General features: G+C 42.7%; 1 protein-coding gene across 4 annotated transcripts; it reads right to left on the minus strand.

Moving 5' to 3' along the window:
• Window positions 1-2,830: 2,830 nt before the first annotated feature.
• Window positions 2,831-20,440, minus strand: LOC124142574. 4 transcript variants are annotated; one of them, XM_048397899.1, is made up of 2 exons: window positions 20,286-20,440; window positions 2,831-8,933 (listed from the first exon to the last, which is right to left on the minus strand). In XM_048397899.1, exons 1-2 carry the CDS (start codon window positions 20,406-20,408, stop codon window positions 7,866-7,868), a joined length of 1,191 nt encoding a protein of 396 aa, XP_048253856.1. In that variant the 5' UTR covers window positions 20,409-20,440; the 3' UTR covers window positions 2,831-7,865. The 4 variants fall into 4 exon arrangements, with proteins under 4 accessions (XP_048253856.1, XP_046367090.1, XP_046367092.1 ...); XM_046511134.2 differs by lacking the exon at window positions 20,286-20,440 and adding an exon at window positions 15,741-15,883; XM_046511136.2 differs by lacking the exon at window positions 20,286-20,440 and adding an exon at window positions 10,583-10,719.
• Window positions 20,441-21,372: the final 932 nt, after the last annotated feature.

Consider the following 21,372-nt stretch of genomic DNA (forward strand, 5'->3'; position numbering starts at 1 on the left):
ATGTTACAATCTGAACGGAAGTTATATTAATAAAATCCCTGGGATATTATAGCAAATATGACTTGAAGATCCTATAAAATCATTACAACGTCCCTGTTTATGAGATTTAACCCGACTGGAAAGTGAAACCTCACAATAGGTTTTAATGCCTATAGAAAGAAGTCTCTTACCTAATAGCGATCCCAATGAATAGGTTTATAAATTGAATTCAAAACTCAATCCTGGCTCGAGCAGAAGCCACTGGTTCAACTGACTTGTTAACCATGCTGAGCCGCTAGTCTCTGTTTGTTCCACCTAAACGGAATTTTGCTGTGGGACCAGTGAGACATGATATATTCCACCCTTTCATCACAATCTCTGTGCCTGCTCTGGGTTTTCAGTTTTAGGTTGGTTGGTTTGTTGTTTGACGCCGCACTCGGTAATATTCCAGCTATATGACGGCGGTCTGTAAATAATCGAGTCTGGGCCAGACAATCAAGTAATTAATATCATGAGCATCGATCCACGCAATTGGGACTGATGACATGCATCAACCAAGTCAACGAGCCTGACCACCCAATCCCGTTAGTCGCCTCTTACGACAAGCAAAGTCGCCTTTTAAAGCAAGCCTGTGTGGCTGAAGACCTATTCTACCCCGGATCTACACGGGCCACGTCTGTTGTGAGTGACACCATGTCTGTTGTGAGTGACACCATGTCTGTTGTGAGTGACACCATGTCTGTTGTTAGTGACATCATGTCTGTTGTGAGTGACATCATGTCTGTTGTGAGTGACACCATGTCTGTTGTGAGTGACACCATGTCTGTTGTGAGTGACATCATGTCTGTTGTGAGTGACATCATGTCTGGTGTGAGTGACATCATGTCTGTGTGAGTGACACCATGTCTGTTGTGAGTGACACCACGTCTGTTGTGAGTGACATCACGTCTGTTGTGTGATACCACGTCTGTTGTGTGTGATACCACGTCTGTTGTGAGTGACACCATGTCTGTTGTGTGTGATACCATGTCTGTTGTGAGTGACATCATGTCTTGTGAGTGACATCAAGTCTGTTGTGTGTGATACCATGTCTGTTGTGTGTGACATCACGTCTGTTGTGAGTGACACCATGTCTGTTGTGAGTGACATCATGTCTGCTGTGAGTGACACCATGTCTGTTGTGAGTGACACCATGTCTGTTGTGAGTGACATCACGTCTGTTGTGAGTGACACCATGTCTGTTGTGTGTGACACCATATCTGTTGTGAGTGACATCATGTCTGTTGTGAGTGACACCATGTCTGTTGTGAGTGACACCATGTCTGTTGTGAGTGACATCATGTCCGTTGTGGGTGACACCATGTCCGTTGTGAGTGACACCATGTCTGTTGTGAGTGACACCATGTCTGAGGGAGTTGATGGTAGATTAGTAAGATGGTTGGTAGTTGAGGTGGTGAATAAGTGATTGTGTTGGTTGGAAGAGTCCCGAATGAGTGACCGGTTGGGTTGATAGATTGATGACCAAGTGGCAGGTCATCATGTCGTGAGTATTCGAAACCTGCACACTCTGTTTAAGGGGTGAAGTAGTTAAAGTGTTCGCTAGCCACGCGATAGTCCTGTACTACAGTAATCTAAAATCTTCATGAAACAAAACTCACTTATTCACCATAACGACTCCTGAGCCGATGGGGTCACCAGTCTCCCAGTGACTGCACGAGGATCGGGTTGTCTCAATGTCAACCTGGCCGATTGTTTGTCATCATGACCTGCACGCTTGAAGGTGTTGCAACCAGTTAGTATGGTTCAAAAATGGCCAGTGAAATTGTTGGAATAATTACACACCCGTAAGCCTGTTTACATTTAAATGGAGCATCAACACTCTCCATATTCACATGACCCGTGAAGATTCCGGGGTAGAATAGGTCTTCAGCAACCCATGCTTGCCGTAAAAGGCGACTAAGGGGATCGGGTGGTCAGGCTCGCTGACTTGGTTGATCCATGTCATCGATCCAAATTGCGTGGATCGATGCTCATGATATTAATCACTGGATTGTCTGGTCCAGACTCGATTATTTACAGACCGCCGTCATATAGCTGGAATATTGCTGAGTGCGGCGTTAAACAACCAACCAACCATATTCACATGAAAAACCCGGGGGCATCCATCTTCCCAAGGCAAGGGCATTAACTGACTAAAAAGTATAAAAGTCCAGTGTACACGTATGCCGAACGAGGCTGGAATTTCCAGGCTCGATCGTAGCGCCATCAGTGGCTATTACGAGTTATGTCCATTGTATGTCCATCCTATTGACCAATTAGATTGCACTTTTCATACCACATGCAATGCAGAATGGCGGCGCCCAGTCAGGACGAGCTGATCGATAATCAAGACCTATATTGTAATAAAACGGTACTTACTCAGCGAAGTGCATCAAATCCCTTGAGCACCCTCATTAAAAACATGAACAGATTTCCAAAATATCTGTCGACGCCCAGTTGACGGTACACATGCTTTGTAAATCCTGCAGTCGCCCGAAATCTAAACGTTGAAATCAATGTCGTTTACGAACTCGTTCTACCAGCCAAAATTGAAACTGGACTTTTACAGTCAGTTAACGCCCTTGCCTAGGGAAGATTGCAGCATCTGACACACAAGGGATGTTATGAAGCATTCCACCTGTGGCAGCAAAACTGCAGGTGCGGAATAAATCAAAGGTCACTTACTTACTCATTTAACAATGTTTCATACTGTGCGTTATTTAGGCCGGTTCAAAATGTACAGGTCCTGCTACATATATCCTGTTGTACATTCCACGAATGGTTGGTCGATCAAAGTCCACAAAACACACAATTAGAAACGTGGCACGTATTTATTACACAAAAACATTTAACATTAACAACATGACAAGATATGTAAATATGAAAAACAATTTGAATCCGGAAACATGCAGGATGGAATGTTACTTTGACATACTGACGGTACAAATTCAAACATAGTTTGGATATTTTAATATATTTGAGTCATGTCGATTTAGACACTGCAGTGCGTTATTATGGAAGTATATATAGTAAGTACACAAGCGCAAGTACACATCTCTAACTGTTGGGATTTCTGCAAGATTAGGACTTAGTACTATTTAAAAAAAATTCTCATTCAAACATCTATTTTTTCGTTTATGATTTTTGAAATGTCGTTTCAGTGCCCCAAACCCTGTACAACCTCATATCGGCGATGCCAATCCAAGATTAAGCCACTAAGGAACATGAGGTCATCGGCGTCTAAAAATAGCAATTTTCATCGAAAACAAATAATAATCAATTTAATTACATCTAAATATGTAGTAATGATGAAAATAAATCATCCATATTTAGTTCAAACATTGCGGACAAAATTCAAAATATATTTTACTTAATGGTACTGACCAAGTATGGTTTAAAATTGTAATGATTTCTACCAAACTTAATGTTTGGCATCTGGGTAATTGCTTCAAAAAAAACCTTCAACGAACTGGTCTTTACAAGCATCGGTTATGATAAAGTGAGCTTCAATTGTAATGCCGTTCAAAAAGCGATGGTGTTTTCAGACATAGTTTACAGTATCGTAATAAGTTCAAATAGAGCGATGATGTCTTTTTGAAGTCTGAACTTTGAATTTCAAAAATCTAAATTCTGTACAGCTCACGCGAAGCCATCGAGCGACACAAAAGAGTGGCATACTTAAAGTTACACGTGACCGAAATACGTCAGTGGCATTCCCGTCCTGCACGAGACAACAGTGTCATAATTATCACTGAAAGTTAATGAGTTAATATACGCAGATTAGGCAGCCCTTGCAATGGATGTTCGATGACTAACTTGAACTTTACATGACAATAGAACAGATGTTGGCATTTGTACGTTATTGCTTGACCAGTCTTCGCTAAATAAATTCATATTCAAATTCAACTGGGTTAAATCTAAACGTGAATTTCAGTTTTCCTATAATTAAATCCACGTTTGTAATGTTCATTACTTCTCTGATTGCCCTGCAAACGTGCAGCGTTTCATTCCCAGCTCGAATTATTTGTTTGTTTGTTGTTTAACGCCGCACTCAGCAATATTCCAGCTAAATGACGGCGGTCAATAAATAATAGTCTGGACCAGACAATCAAGTGATTGACAACAGGAGCATCGATCCACACAATTGGGATACGATTACATGCATCAACTAAGTCAGCGAACCTGACCACCCTCACGTCAATCACTGGATTGTCGGGTCCAGCCTGAATCATTTACAGACCGCTGCCATATAACTACAATATTGCCGAGTGCGATGTTATTCAACAAACAAATACATACAACCCCGTGAAGTACAGTCGACGCGATGGGCCGCGTAACTTAACCATGGATACATGAATCAGCCGTTACTTTATTGGGTCCATACTCAAACATCGGGTATGGGCAATTGTTAACCATGCTAAATAAATACGTTTGTGTTCCATGAATCAATCATGGCCAAAACGAAAGCGATTAATATATACTCTTGGCATATAAGTAAATGCGTAACGAACAATCAAACAATCAAGCAGTAAATCAGATGGAATAAATGAAGGAAATGATTATGACATGGAGGTATTCACCAGGCTAGGGGTTCATCTCACTGAAAACAACAACGTGAAACGATACTCTGAAAGAAAAGCAGAATAAGATATATGCAATGGGATCAAAGAAACACCTGTCAACACACGCCCCTCGTTTTGAATTAGGCACGTGAGCCTCGTTCTCATAACAGTTCAGGGTCGTAATATCGCGAGAACCGGATTTCCTCCTCCTGCGGATGTGGGTCAAATCTGCCTGGTTGTTTATGTCATGACCAGATTTCAAGTGTTTTCAAACTTATACATTTCAACTTTCAGTGAGTTGGTTTTAAAGCTGCTTGAAACGACATCTCAGTCTTATCACGGCGTGTCAGCTTAATGTGGGAGGAAATCCCGAAGCGATGCAGGTCAGGCGATGCAGCCAAGTAACACGATCAGGGTAAATCTGGGGTGCAAAGCCGGCGAACAGTTTTTTTCAGGACATCCAAAATTGACAAACAAAATCAACAGTAAAACGATGTACAAGTGTCAGTGGAAACAGTAGAAATGTTGACGTGTCAGTAGAGTAACGATGTAATGAAGGCACTCGTGTGTATCACAGGTGGAATGGGAACCACCTTTGGGGTGCGTGGCACCTGTCTGGGTAAGTAACTGGAGTGGCGCTCTGCAGTGCGGTCATTAATGCATAAAGGCAGTTTTCTCATGAGGCGTAGATCAGCATTCATTCCAGAAATTGTCCACTATTTTAACATGACTTAACTGAAATAAACACCCTGGAACTTAAGAGATACGACCCGGCTTTTCTCGTAAACATAACTAGATCAGATAAACACCCGGGGAGCATAAACACATGTTTATTCATACAATCAGACCTTCACTTCCGAAATAATACTAACAGGCAGTACCATGTTGTCCGAGACGAACCCGGAGAAACAAAGCAGCTTTGTGGAGCACTTCCCGCGAGATAGGAGATATCATTGTTCCCTTGAACAACTTTGATATGATAGATCAATCACATTACTGGCAGCGTGTAGCATGGGAAATGACACTGAGAAGTAATATGATAACATGCCCCAAATAGCTTGGCTTTTGTCGGACCACAAATATATTGCAGAGATAAATACTACTGTATGGCAGATTTCAAAGCAAAATTATATTTTTCCCGTCAAAAAGTACAATTATTTACTCGGCGTTCATAGAATGGGGACTACAATCAAATGTTGGAACCCCACCCCTGAACATATTTAATAATCTGCCCCTAACATATTCTTACATTCCCAACTGTATGTATTTACTCCATCGTCCGCTCCTACTCTGTATCAGTAGGTCTGTAGGATGTAGTAAATCCTTTGAAACAGCCTGCTACATGTACTACATTATTACGAGGGGCATATGAACGTAATATGCGCCAAGCACGGGCATAACACGAATGAATAATACATTACCCTGGCCGTGTTGAACACGTCCATCACGTATATTATGACATGAGATCTTAGTTGACTTAAAGTAGCCTTTGAAACGCGGTTCTATTGTGCAACTGGCACTTACAGATGATCGTTCGGATGATTGGAAGACTTTCGTAAAGGGCCTTCTCCATGACACCATGGAATCTCAATATAGCTTTGACTTACGATAAGTCTGTACTAACATGAGTGAGTGAGTTGGGTTTAATGCCGGTTTTAACAGTTATATCACGGCGTGTCAGCTTAATGTGGGAGGAAAGCCCCAAGTGATGTAGGTCTCAGACGTTTACCACTTCGGTGAAACCCACGAGCACGGGTATGGTGCTGACCAACCTAGAAACATAATCGGGGCGAACCGGGATTCGAACCCACAATCATAGGTTTCTGGCGTGCCCAATGGACCTGTACTAACATGACTTTCGGGAACGGCTACTGTTGTGGACTGGTTGACACGCATGAGAGGAGACGTATTTGTAAAACGTAGGCGCCACGGTTGATCGTACAATGCTTTTTGTTTGACAGACAGTTTGATTTTTGTTCGTGGGGCACAAACGCAACATACAATCCGGCAGCCACGTGAACGACAGAGACACAAAAACAGATTCTGAATAACATTATTATATGTTTTGAAAAAAATCAAACTGAAGGTTAAATTTCGACAAAATGGCGGGATCGTTGTCGCTCTGGACTTGCCGACTGAACAATCATGTTGGATATTTGACAGGTGGCGATAGATTAATTTTGGGTTACTTTTGGAGATAAGCAGCCGGTGTTTTGTGTGAACTCATGTTATCGTACCCCGACTGCGTGCCAACGTTCACATTGTGGAGCCTAATTAGCCTTTATAAAGTTCATTATCAAATCTTGCTGAACTGGGCACCGGTTCACAAAGTCATCTCAGCGTTACGACAGTCTTAAGTCTGTGTTAAAGCATGGGAGTTGCGACATGTTGCAATTTATCTGGGTTTTTTTTAAGAAGGTTCCGACAGCAACCGGGCCAATCATTTAATGTGGAACCATTTCCAGTCTTTAGCCAATCAATATGTGGTCTATTTTCAGGCTTGCGGCATTTTCTCTAATTTTGGTTTTACAAACTTTGTCCCGTTATTTCTGTTAACATTGTGAAGTTACGTCAAAGCCTCGTTATCTCTCATCATTATTGCTTTCTATATCACTGTTATTGCACATATGCCTTGCACGACTGAGTCAGGGGAAGAGACTAGCGCCCATCTGGTAACGTTGTATCCAAACCAATCAATGAAAGGATGAGGCGAGATATGGAGAACTCTTCGCAATGCCACTATATAACCGAATCCAACGAGCACAGGTATGGTGCCCACTTGCACAAAGCGATCTTAGCGCTACGACCATTGTAAGCCTATGTTAAAGTATGGGAGTTACGATTATCTTAGTGCTAACATCGCTTTGTGCAAGTGGGCCCAGGTCGACTGGAAATAAAATTGTCAAGCCCGAGATTGTATAGACAAAAAGTCCTTTCGACTTATTTGAGCGAAATTGTGAATCGTAGTGTTGTTACAATATGGATGAATTACTGCCGACGTGACTTAAAACTATACTCACTCACGCATAACACATTGCACTAAAGGGATGTGATACCTTGCATCAGACTCTGGACAAAAAGAGCTCATATCTTGTATCGCACTCCACACACTTGAGCTGCAGTTGGCATGGCAATCCACAAAATGGTGCTCACAATTTGCATCGCAATTGATAAATGTAGATATATGTACCCACATACTTACTCATCCCACCAACCAATACCCCAATGTAAGGTCCGTGTAAATCGTGAGACTTTGGTCACCCAGCAATCGTCAATTAATACCTCTTACCAACTTGGAATGAAGGCTTTCAGATCATATGGGTTACATGGTGTTACTTTAGACTTGGAGAAACAATACACGTCTTCCTTCCGACCCCTGTACCACGCTGCGATGCGGGCCAGGCCGCTCCGGCTGATGACGAGGACGTCACACGTGGACAATATCAACTGGTCCAGTATCACCTTAGCAAAACCATCACACACATTGGCACCATTCGTCCTTTCAACATGGACAATATTGCCTTCCATGTCAATGATTGTGCCGGGAAATTCTTTCTTCGCGGTCTTCCGGACGTCTTCGGAATCTGAAGTCACGAATATCCTGTATTTCGTTATATCATTGTACGGCTTGAGGAAATCCCACACTGCTTTCACACTCTCGAATGTATTGAATTGCTCAGTGTCAGTTGGGACGGTGGGGTTCTTGCCCAGACGGACCTGCGCACAGGCTAGCTTTACCCCCTTTTCTCTGGGTATCCGGGAAGTGAAGTTGGAAAGCCTCTGAACAAGGTTGGGCTTCAGTTTGAATAACTTTTTGAGAGTGTCTGTATACACATCCGCCACTCGTAACTTCCGCATCCATTCCGTTTGGTTGGAGTAACGCGGGTTTTTTATAAGATACTCTACATATTCCATATTACTTGTAAAATACACCACATCCTCAGGGAAATTGGATATGAGATCAATGGAAGACATTTTCTTTCGCAAACTATCTGCGTTCTTGTCGATCTCCTTAACATGTTTCACGCTCAAGCCTTCCAGTTCCCTCGGAGTTATCTCCCATGGTTTTAGGTTCCCCGCTAGGTGCGTAGACAGATCACATGGGGTCGTTATCCTGACCCTGAACTTCCGGCCCATGAGTTGGGCCAACACGTAGGCTGAGACGATGCCTTTCTGTCTGTCGGCCCATCCACCGCAAGGGAAACTGCCATCACATACGTACACAACATACTGGTCCGTGCCGTTTTTCCGGACGGCTGACACAAAGCCTATTCCGCCAGTGTAGAAATGTGTGTAGAGAAGCAGCAGGGCCCCGACACAGAGTATCAGCAGCCATAGTGAACGGTACTTCATCTGAAACCACAAAAGTAAATATTTACTGAAGATACGAGCTGGTCTTGAAGGTTCCACACATCTCAAAAATCTTTTTTGCCAATATTTAACACCGAATATTTAGCCTTGTCTTTGGCAAATGATGTTCAAATTGAGTACACCTAGCGGTGAACTGGTACCCGGTAAGATAAGATTAGCAGAGTGAATGCAAAACTTCCTAAAGCCACGTACGCATCTTTGGATTTATATTCCTCAGGGAGATGAGAATACAGTATGTTACGGAGTAGTAATTATGCTGCCTATGAGCAGCGTGTGCTATGTGGAATTTGGGGCTGCTGGGATATTTGTTCGGTCACTGCTCAATTACAAATAGTTTACTCTATGAAAGGTGGAAACGAACACATTTTCACACATGCACCGAATATCCAGTCAACAATTATTTTCTCTATTTTTTTGTAACATTTGCTTCAAAATGTTTCTCCAGCATTTTTTCAAAGAAGTTATTCTATTAACAAGATTAATGTAAATTATAAGGGCACAGAAATAAGACGTACATTATTACATACATAATCTCGTAAAAGGCGACTACGTTTGTCGTAAGAGGCGAGGTGGTCAGGCTTGCTGACTTTGTTGATGCATGTCATCGTATCCCAACTGCGTGGATCGATGCTCATGATGTCAATCACTGGATTGTCTGGCCCAGACTCAATTATTTACAGACCGCCGTCATATAGCTGGAATATTGCTGAGTGCGGCGTTAAACAACACACAAACAAAACAAAAAAACACATAATCTATATTTATTTGAATTTAAAATTAGCAAAGATTAGACAGTCAGATAACACACTTCTCCCCGGCGTGTTTAAACATGTCAATTAACACTTGAATATGGAAATAAAACACACCTTTGCATGGTAATTTTGCAAAAACATCGAAGCAGCGAGCTTCAAGAGTTGGTACAGAAAATACACCAATATGGAAGGTGTCGAATCATCTCAAACAAAATAAAACCCAAACTCCACCTTCATCATACGCTTATTAATGACAAAAAAATATGTCGCGGGTCACGACCCAGGTAAACCGTTTTCACAAGTGACCCGTTAAGATCCGGGCTCGTATAGGTCTACAGCAACCCATTCTTGTCGTAAGAGGCGACTAATGGAATTGGGTGGTCAGGCTCGCTGACTTTGGTTGCTGCATGTCGTCGTATAAATATTGCGAGGACCGATGTTACAGGCCGGCCTCACAAAACTGGAATATTGCTGAGTGCGACCAACCAACAAACCAACTTAAAAATGTATTAATTCGACAGTTAACTTGTTCATACAACACTCCGAAGATAAATAGAAAGATAGAATGGGCGTGACTTACCGGGTTAGCGAAAACAACAGATTTATCATTTATAACGGTCTACGTAAATCGTTGCACACGACACGACACGACACGACACGAAACATGACACGCATCCACACAATGTCAAACACAGGTCAGCTGACATAACGCAGCTGCACATGCTAGCTTTATAGCAGACCCTTTGAAGACTTCCTCCAGGCAAAGAAATAAATATACAGCCTGAACGTATTACTCCTGTGAAAAAAACACGGCGTTGTCGTATCCGCCAGACGGACAATGTCTCAGTCGTAAGCTTGTCCGACTCGCACCCGACTCACCTATCCAATTCCCCGGCGCAGTCTCAAACCATTTAAAAAGCCGAAAACGTCAGCTACGTACGTACACACACACCATATAACACTATTCTCGGTAATGAAAGACCGCTTCATCACGTATCCTCTACATGACGACAGATCAACAACCGGTTTGTTTGAGGTGCGGCTATAGTGTTTGCCAGTGTTGAGATAAGATATCTTTCCTATAAAACGGACGCCCAAACATACCAAAGTTAACATAAGCTGTGTATATTCGCCTGTTATGCAAACAATCATATTCAAAATCGTGCTAAAACGGAAGATATAGTTTGAGGGTAGGGACAATGTTAGAGAATTAATCTACATCGATCACCAAGACATTGAACAACAGAAGGCTGAGGGGTCGTCCATTGAATGACAGAGACCGACCATTTGAAATTCGTATGTGTGCGTGCGTGCGTACGCGTGTCCGTTTGTTTTAAGGTTTTGTAAACAATATTTAGGCTAATATTTTTTATCAAAAATACATCTGGGTTTGCCACTGTAGCTGAAAAATATCCAAACTCTCGTTTGTTATGATCACGGAAAGGGTTTTGTCGCTTATATGTACAGAATACTTTCTACTCTTCTCCAATGGAATGCTGTATAACCAAGATATAACTAACATCGTGTGATCTGCACAATAATGCCTTATATCTAAAGCTTGTCATTAGGTGACCTTCTTTAATTGCCACTTGTTGGGGGAGGATTACTTTAAGCATATCATCTATTTGTTATATCCTTCTAATCATTAAATATATTAGCTTATCTGACTACAGTAAACTACGTTTATAACGAACACTCTTATAACGAACTGATCGATATGGCGAACTTATTCTATAGTCCCGTCTATTTGTTGTATGTATGCTGAATATACGCCTATAACGAACTGCAGAAACATAATCGGGGCGAACCGGGATTCGAACCCACAATCATAGGTTTCTGGCGTGCCCAAGGGACGCAACTCTGCATAGCGAATCGTGGCGCCTTAGACGACTGGGCCACCCGTGCCCCCATTACGACGTAACTGCATGGTGTGGGAGGAAAGCCCGAAGTGATGCAAATATTAAACGTTTACCACAAACGAGCACGGGTAGGGTGAAGGTGACAAAGAGATATATGCGGGTGAATATGGGATTCGAACCCACGAGCATGGGTTTGTGCCACGCCCAAGGGGGAAGCACTGTGAGTGAGTGAGTATGGTCTTAAGACGCTTTTAGCAATATTTCAACAACATCACGGAGGGGGACACCAGAATTTGGCCTCACAGATCGAACCCAGGCCTTCGGCGTGAGGAACGAACGCTTTAACCACTAGGCTACCCCACCGCCTCGGGAGGCACTGTGAATTGTGTAGCGTAGACGAGCGGGCCGCCGGACACTGGGCCACCGGTAAAACAACCCAACAAAACATTGTATTGAACGGTGTGAGGGCCCTTCACCAAAACCGAAGGTTCATAATTTAAAACACAGTATTAAAGGCGCTTAACTCGACATGAACATTCTACCACCCGAGTATCTCAAGGGTCTGAACATGTCACCACTCACTCATTCACTCACTGACGGTGCTCATACAGACCAATGGACTCTTTTTAAGACCTGTCAAAGAAGAACACTTGTTTACAAGGACCACTTCTATTCATCAGCAGGAACATCCAGACTGTACAAGGAGGTTGTGCTCAGCACTTTACACTGCGTTTTAGCTATATAAATTTCACATTCACACAAAGTAATGAAGCTAACGCTCTGCTCGGCTGCTTCTTGTTCCAGGTGGTCGAAGGGAGTGTGTGTGTGTGTGTGTGTGTGTGTGTGTGTGTGTGTGTGGCAGCAATGTATTATTCATGACTTAGTCTCGTTTATTTTGGGAGGTCGTGGCTCAGGTGCCACTCAAAGAAACTAAAGCATATAACCTATAATAGACGACACATGCTATTTTCCTGTCTTATGTCGGCGATTTTACTAATATTCCAATATTTTTCAAGTACTGCCAATAACATTCCAGCACTTTTCTAGCACTTCAATGGTAAAACGTCAGAATTAAGCACTTTTCATCGAACAAGGCTAAATCCAAGCACTTTTCAATTTTTTGCGAACCAAGGAACTATCGTCCGTTGGACTCCATATATGCAGATGCCTTCCATGAGGGACAAATATATAATGTGCAATTGAACTGTATCATATTGCGTTATGTAATTTTGAACTGATAAGGTACATCATTTGTGATTTGTAACTTGTATACACAGGTGAGCCAGTGATAGAGAAAAGTTTTATGCCGCTTTTAGCAATATTTAAGTAATATCACGGCGCACCGTCTCAACTACAACTGGGAACATCCGGTGGCAGAAGGACATACCTCCCCAGTCAGTAATACACGTACTTAAGAAAACATCACACCACAATTCTGAACGTAGATCTATGCCGAACTCACGTTTAGAAGAGGCATTTTTGGTTGTTGGGTTCCCGCTCATACGTGCTAGGTAAGCTGGTTCCCGGCTCCCTATGCGCGTCGCCAACTTTCGCTATATTGTGATATGAGAGACGGGGTCCAGTTTACGTGCTAGGTTACCGATGCTGGAGAGGGAGATCGTGACGTCACTTCCACAACGAAGCTTTTGTGGTGTATGAGTCCAGGGAATAGATATACAATACGGTGGATAATCGAGGACGTGTGATACGTGGAAAAAAAGTCACAAGTTTCATCTTTAGAAATATCGTAATCTGTACATATCTACGAAGCTGACTATAACCTTATCTTAAAGTGAGGTTTGTATAACAGAGCACCAAACGAATCGTTAACGTGCACACAAAGCACTTGAGCAGTTTGAAATGTTTGATCTCACTCGACAAAGTTGGGTGTGATGCATAACTCCACACATCACCATGGAGATAACTGATAAGTATTCTTATTATTCACGGTTTAGCATGATGATGTGCATGGCATTGTTTATACCGCGTGTTGTACGTGACGTTGCTAGGATACGTATACTGCATCGACAGTTTTGGAATACTACTGATATAATCACATTAACAGTCGTCGCGGTCGTTCTCATACGTAGATATTGTCCGTGACATCGACTGAATAACACGAGTGAGTTTGATTTTACGCCGCTTTTAGCAATATTCCAGCAATATCACGGCGGGAGACACTAGAAATGGGCTTCACACATTGTACCCATGTCGGAAATTAAACCCGGGTTTTCGGCGTGACGAGCGAACGCTTTAACCACTAGGCTACCTGACCGCCCCTGAATAACACGAATCCAAGGGGAGTCCGTTGCGTAGTAAAATAGTTCTCAGTGAGTGAGTATGGTTCAACGACGCTTCTTTTAGCAATATTCCAGCAATATCACGACGAGGGACACCAGAAATGGCCTTCACAGAACGTGCCCAAGTGGGGAATCGAACCCTGGTCTTCAACATGACGAGCGAACGCTTTAACCACTAGGCTATCCCACCGTTCAGTGAGCTGGGGTGAGTGGTTACAATACGCGACCTGAGGGCTGTGGCATCATTGTCCCACGGTGCGAGTCGTTCCTCATTCTATCAACCACTGGCTAGTTTAGTCCAGGCTAGAGATTCTCTCTTCAACTGGTAGCTTCTCCGAGCGCCCTCTTTCTATGCAACCCGTGACGACCCGCGTTAGAATTGGCCTTCAGCGGCCATGCTTGTCGTAAGAGACAGGATCGGACGTGACGTTGTTGGTGCATTTCATCGTATCCAAAATGCGTACATTGATGTTCATGATGTCAATCAGTGGAATGTCTGGTACAGTCCAGACTCGATTATTTACAGACCGCCGTCATAAAGCTGGAATATTGCCGAGTGCGGCGTTAAACAAACTAACATTTCAGATCATTGTGATATAGCTGTACATTTGAAGACTTCCACATTCAGTGCCACACACGTATAATGGTTTGTAACGGAGACGGAATAAATTAATTTCACTGTACCGCAAGTCGTGCCGTCCTTATCAAATGTACGCGTGTTGTCAGACCGAGCGGAAATTCCTGACTGAAATATTTCTGATCCCTGATGACACACGTTATAAACCTGTGTCATGTTAGTTTTATCGTATGCACGAGCTCAGTTCTGTAAATAAAACTTCGAAATTGAAACATTTGTTTCAGAAGAAGACCCCAACCCCCTCCCTTCCCGACCCTCTTTGGGAGCAGATTATAGTTCCATGAGTGACAAAAAAAGCAATTAAAGTTTAGTGAATTTACATGGTGTTCTCAAGATAAAATAACCGAAGTGACAAATGTGTACAATTACGAGATACATGTGTGTCTAACTCGAATTCGAGACAGTGGATCCATTTTTTAAGATAAATATATTGCTACACATTCAAGAACAAGGAAAATAAATATCGGTACATTCCATCTTGGAGTGTTAGAATGTATTTCCAAACATATCCGGTTTCGCTATACAAACCAACGTGTATGAAACTAAGATTGTTTCATGTTTGCCATACTAACTACGCCGTGATATAACTGGAATAATGTTAAAAGCGGCGTTAAACCCAACTCACTCACTCACTCACCCCATACTAACTTCTGGGTCTATTTATGATGGGGAAAATGCAGAAAGCAGATAATGAAAAAATAAATAATGAATGGTTCGAATCAAACGAGTTTGGCCTATCATTTTGCCAAAACCAACTCCATGGTGAAAGTGAATCAGTTTCATTAACAGTGAGCGAGTGACTTAAAACAGTCACATCGGCAGTATATCAATCATATCGTACATGTAGAAGTTTATACACAAACAGAAAACTAGTAGAACTTATAAAAACCTGTCAACAAAGGACAGTAAAATAACTAGACTATCACAGATTGCTATTTAAAACTAACATGTAATTACAAAAAATATCACGAATCAACACAACAGCGACAGTCTGACGTTTGACCCCAAGCGTATCATTCAACAAGCATGTCAGTTACATGTACAGTTAGATAACAGGTCGTGGACTATTAACTAACTGTTGAAACCCAAGTCTTCAGGAAACACAATACTAAGGAAATGAATCCCCGGCGGTGACGAGTAGAACGACATTTGAAATTGGAAATTAAGCCACCTATAAAATTATGACATTGTCAACATGACAATAATTACAAAATGTGGTAATATAAACAGTTAGACCTCACCTCATCTCATCTCCGCGCCACGGCGTCCTGATCACACGTTGCCCGCACGATACAGCCACACACAAATGCGACGGTGTGTCGTGGACTCCGCAGTGTTCGCGGGCATCACGACAGGAACAACGATACAATTTCAGCCGAACCACGCGCTGAGTCAACAGACACACAACCGACTGTGCGATTGGACAAGTCGGCAGAGGCGATTCGTATCAGTTTCTCTGTGCTGTTGATATGCATCACTGATGTATTGGATTCATTTTACAGCAATTTGACTTACAAATGGAATGAGTGAGTGAGTGAGTGAGTGAGTTCGGGTTTACGTCGTTTTTAGTATTAGCCCATCCACATCACGACGGTAGATACGAAAAATATAGTACAATAGACTTCGGTTAAAACGAACACGCTTATAACGAACTGACGGATATAACGAACTTACTTTTTGGTCCCGACTATTTGCTGTAGTTATGCTGTTTATATGCTCATAACGAACTACGATTATAACGAACTAAAATAAGTGGTCCCTTTGAGTTCGTTATAACCGTAGTTTACTGTACATAGATAACACAACAGCCTGGCCCAAACATCACAATACAGACAGCCTGGCTCAAACATCCCAACACAAATACCCTGACCCAAACATCTGAGCACAAACAGCCTGACCCAAACATCTGAGCACAAACAGCCTGACCCAAACATCTGAGCACAAACAGCCTGACCCAAACATCTGAGCACAAACAGCCTGACCCAAACATCCCGACACAGATAGACCCGTGAGAATATATTAAAAACGGAGTCCAACTCACGTCAAGAATGATTTGGCAAGTCTAGATTACCCGAATTTAGGGATTGTTCCGGGCTCCATTAGGATATTTTTCATTTTTTTTATTTTGAAGATATATATTTTTAAATAAGACAGCTTATTTCTAGGACCAAATGCCAGTCTTAGCCTGACCCAAACAAACAGACAAAGACTGACTTTGAACCTGACAATGGCCGTCTGATAAAACTAGCTGTACATTACCGCGACATGTGGAACAGATCAGATATGTTTAGCATCGGTGTAATGAAGAACGTAACAAGTTCCAGTCAGCTGGGAGACTTGATATAGGCTGATATGGGGAGACCACTGAAGGTTGGTTCAAATTAAACAATGACTCCTTTGTCTTTGACCGTGATCTAGAGTTTGTGGTTTGCATGCATCAAACAAGTCAGCGAGCCTGGCCATGGACACCCGATCCCGTTAGACGCCTCTTACGACAAGTATAGTCGCCTTTTACGGCAAGCATGGGTTGTTGGAGACCTATTCTATCCCAGATCTTCACTGGTCGACCGCGGTCCAACCAACTGAATTTGAAGACTTGGGAAAAATTGTATGAACTTAACTAAATATATACTAACATCAAGACTGATTGCTTATCTGTTTATGAACTGCGATATATGTTTTATGCAAGTTTTATACAGTATGTTACTCTATGTATTTGTATGTATAATGTACTCGTGTTCTTTGGGGGCTTTTCGTTCAGCGAAACGAACAGCTAGAAAAGAAAAAACTATATCTTGATCAGGGCTGTGTTTGCTCATAATAGGCACATCAACATGGGCAAATAAAATTTTGGTGATTGATAAATATGCTTGGGTTGGTCCTAAATGAATGGTTTACCCAGTGTCTAATCGTTGAAATGGTTAATTAGGTCCTCGTTGTCTAACATACACTTAGCCAACCTGGCTGCCAAACTGAAATTCCGATGCCAACAAACTCTACACAAAACGTCAGCTACATACATAAGCCATAACTGGGATTTTTGGAAGTAGTGATACCCCCCATTTATCCCGACCCAACCAATATTGAAATAGTCGCCCCGTATCCATTGTCATCGACAGACTCTCTTTCCAATGACTCAATAAACTTTCAAGTTCAGGGCCCCGTTCCACAAAGCGATCGTAGCGCTAAGATGATCGTAACTCACATTATTAAGCTTAGGCTTACGACAGTCGTAGCTCTACGATCGCTTTGAGAAACGGGGCCCTGAACTTGAAAGTTCTCCGTTCCACAAAGCGATCTTAGCGCTACGACTGTCGTAAGTCTATGTTAAAGTATGGGAGTTACGATCCACTTAGAGCTAAGATCGCTTTGTGGAACGGCGCCGAGATCACACGTTTTTCTGAAGTTGTAAGGCGAGGAAGCGATCGTGTAAGCAAACGCGGGATTGTCGGGCGTGTGTAGCCGGGGCTACGACCTGAGACAAAGGTGTAGCGCGTGGAGATGACGAGGCGGGGATTCCGTGCTCGGTTGTTTACTACGTGCTTTACCTTCTTGTTTCCCCGCTGGGCTTGAGACTGTCGTGTTGACAGGCATTTCGGAAGAGATCAAAAATAACTCAACCCACAAAAAGTATGTGTTTGCCGGCACGATTTAGGATCGGATATGAATATTAACTTTGTTTAGACGATGAACAACATTCAAATGGTTTAAATTAGCAAGGATAGATTCTCGGGGCACAAAACAAACATGTGTTCAGTAGGAAGGATGATCATTAATTCCATGAATTTTGGACGGCGAGGGGAGGGGTTAATGTCGCATTGAACAGTATTGTAGTTATATCATGGCTTGTCTGTTTCATGTTGGAGGAAAGCCCCAAGTTCTGCCATCGTCGATCACTTTGGTGAAACCCACAAGCATGGGTATGGTGCTTACAGACCAAGGCTCGAACTTGAGAAGCTCGGACTCGGATCCAGTAGATCCAAGAGAGGCAACTCTGTGTAGAAAGTGCTTTAGAACATAGGGTCATAGAATATCAAAATCTGAGGTATTATTTAAACGTGTTGTGTGTAATAACAACGACGTTATTTGATTGTGCAATGATTAAGTTCCGTGTATCCTACCGTTTAAGATGGACATGTACACATATGAAGTTCTGTTCTTGGTGTTTCCTGTTCGGCGAAAATACGTGTCAGAATGACCATTTCTTTAACGGCCTATATCGTCGCAAAGGGCAAGAGCAGGAAAGGGAATATTTAGGGTTTTATTACACTCACAAACCAACCAAATTGTTGTCATTTAAAATGTAGGAGAATGTAGTGGTCCCGCAACATAAAGATCAACCTATTGTTAATCTACAAATGACGGAAACAAATCTGTTAATAAAAGGACCAGACAATCGAGCGATTGACATCATGAGCATCGAGCCACGCAAATCGGATACGATGACATGCATCGAGCAAGTCAGCGAGCCTGACCACCCGATCCTGTTATAGTCGTCTCTTTACGACAAGCATAGTCCCCTTTTACGGCAAGAATGAGATGCTGAATACCTATTCTATCAAGGTTATTGCACTTATATAGCGACGTGAATGTGACCTGTGTACTAGTCCGGACTAATGCCGATTTTATAATGCTAGATTTTATAATTCTGTGATAACATACCGCAGTTTAACATGAATACCATTCAGACACAGTACACTCCGAGCCGACCAGTCCTTGTTTTAGCCCCTTATTGCCGAGGCAGGTAACAACAAGTACCATCTTCTAACGTCTTTTGGTATGACGCGGCCGGGGATCGAACCCCCGACCTTCCGCTTCGGGCAGACCCTCACCACTAGACCACGGAGGGGGGTCACCACGGTGTCGATAAACACCCTTGTCACGCGTGTCATCAGCTCAATGAGGCAGGGAGGTTAAGTAGGTCGTAGACGTTTGCAGCTGTTGACAAACCAAGAGAGAACCGGGATCGGGTGGTCGGGCTCGCTGACTTGCTTGATGCATGTCATCGTATCTCAATTGCGTGGATTGATGCTCATGATGTCAATCACTGGATTGTCTGGTCCAGACTCGATTATTTACAGACCGCCGTCATTGAGCTGGAGTATTGCTGAGTGCGGCGTTAAACAACAAACCAACCAACCAACCAACCGACCGTCTGAAAGGGGATGTAGCCGTCTCGGATAGTCGTGTTTATCAGTTGCCTGATTCTCTTAGATAATATACAAACTGCCTGAAGCTGGGGGCATCATATTCAAAAGAAATAGCGAACTTCTAGTCGCGTCAGGGAACGCTTGTCTATCTGGCTGACAATAAAATGTTTCATATAATCAGAGTAGGAGGATCCTTCATAGAGGGCACCTGCTAAATATTTGCTACATTTAACCAACATAACCCTTAACAGCCGAGTTCAACCGGAAAAAAACATACCCCGCGGCCATTTTGGCGATCTCCAGTCTATGCAAATCAAGCACCTATGGAATTCAATCAAAAAGGAGTCGTGTAATGTATATTGACATTGCGTTTAAATGTACGTGATGTACAGAGCCTAAACAAACCATGTTTGAAAAGAAAACTTGTGCGGAAAAGGGCAAATGTATTTATTGAGTTACCCATCGGCAGTTGCGTATTGTGCGAAAACAAACGTTTAAGTTTTAAACCAAATTATATTTAAAAAATAAAACTAAGTACCCGAAAAGAAAACAGGTATAGAAATTTCAAGTGAATTGATTCATATATACTTGATTCATATCAAAAATAAATATTCATTATTAGAGCCTTTTATTTACCTTCGTGATGAAGTGTGTCAGAGTGAGACGCATCCTAACGAAGAAACAGGCACGGCCAATGAGGCGACCACCTGGACGGATGACCAGTGTAAAAGTGTCACCCAAGAATTCAGTTTTAAACATCCGCCTCCAGTTTCGAGGGAGCCTTCGTCACGGCTTTCTGGCCTTTGAGCGACGCTAAGACGAGGTGCCCCTGTTTTGTCATCTGGAGTACACACTGTCGCGAATCTGCGTTTCTGGAGCGTAGTTTATTGCTCTTGAACAATGAGAGCTCGCCATTTGATTTATACATCATGCTTCATATAATTCACGGAATAATTAATGGGATTGTTTTGCCACCGTGCGGATGTGTGCTTGTACTTGTCCGGACCAATGCCGATTTTATAATGCTAGCCTTCTGTGATACATACCGCAGTTTAACATGATTACTCCACTCAGACACAGTGTACTGATTTCGAGCCGACCAGTCCTTGTTTTAGCCCCTCATTGCCGAGCGCCAGGCAGGGTAACAGCAAGTACCATCTTCTAACGTCTTTTGGTATGACGCGGTCGGGGATCGAACGGACAGGCCCTCAACCACTAGACCACGAAGGCAGTCACCACGATGTCGATAAACAGCCTTGTCACGCGCAATCTCTTTAAAATCAGATCTAAGTTCTCGCTGCCCCAAAACAAAGATCTGAGGACATCCCATCCCATTACGGGTCACGTTGACCTTTCGCGAACTTTGACCGACCACTGACATGACTAATAAGAAGTCGACATCAGCCAATGAGAAAGCAGCTTTCTCGAGCTTTACGGCACTCGTTGCAACCTGACGACTTCCGTCTCACACGACGCTTGAAAAATATGTTTACACAGACAAACTAACATTCTGGAATGTTTAATATATGGTTGAGATTTTATGGGAGTGCTTCCCACGTACTTTGCAACGCCCTCTCCGTTCAAACGTTTATCCAACGGAAGTGTGAGATAGACGTCGATAATTTTGACGGAATCTGTCGTAGGGTACGTAACGGTCGTTCGGAATACCCCGTGTTAACGTTTTCGAGGTTGCATGATTAGCAATCTCATTAAAATCAGATCT

This window comes from Haliotis rufescens, unplaced genomic scaffold (genome assembly GCF_023055435.1).
Source record: "Haliotis rufescens isolate VD_foot unplaced genomic scaffold, xgHalRufe1.0.p SCAF_17, whole genome shotgun sequence".
NCBI classification, from domain to species: Eukaryota; Metazoa; Mollusca; class Gastropoda; order Lepetellida; family Haliotidae; genus Haliotis; species Haliotis rufescens.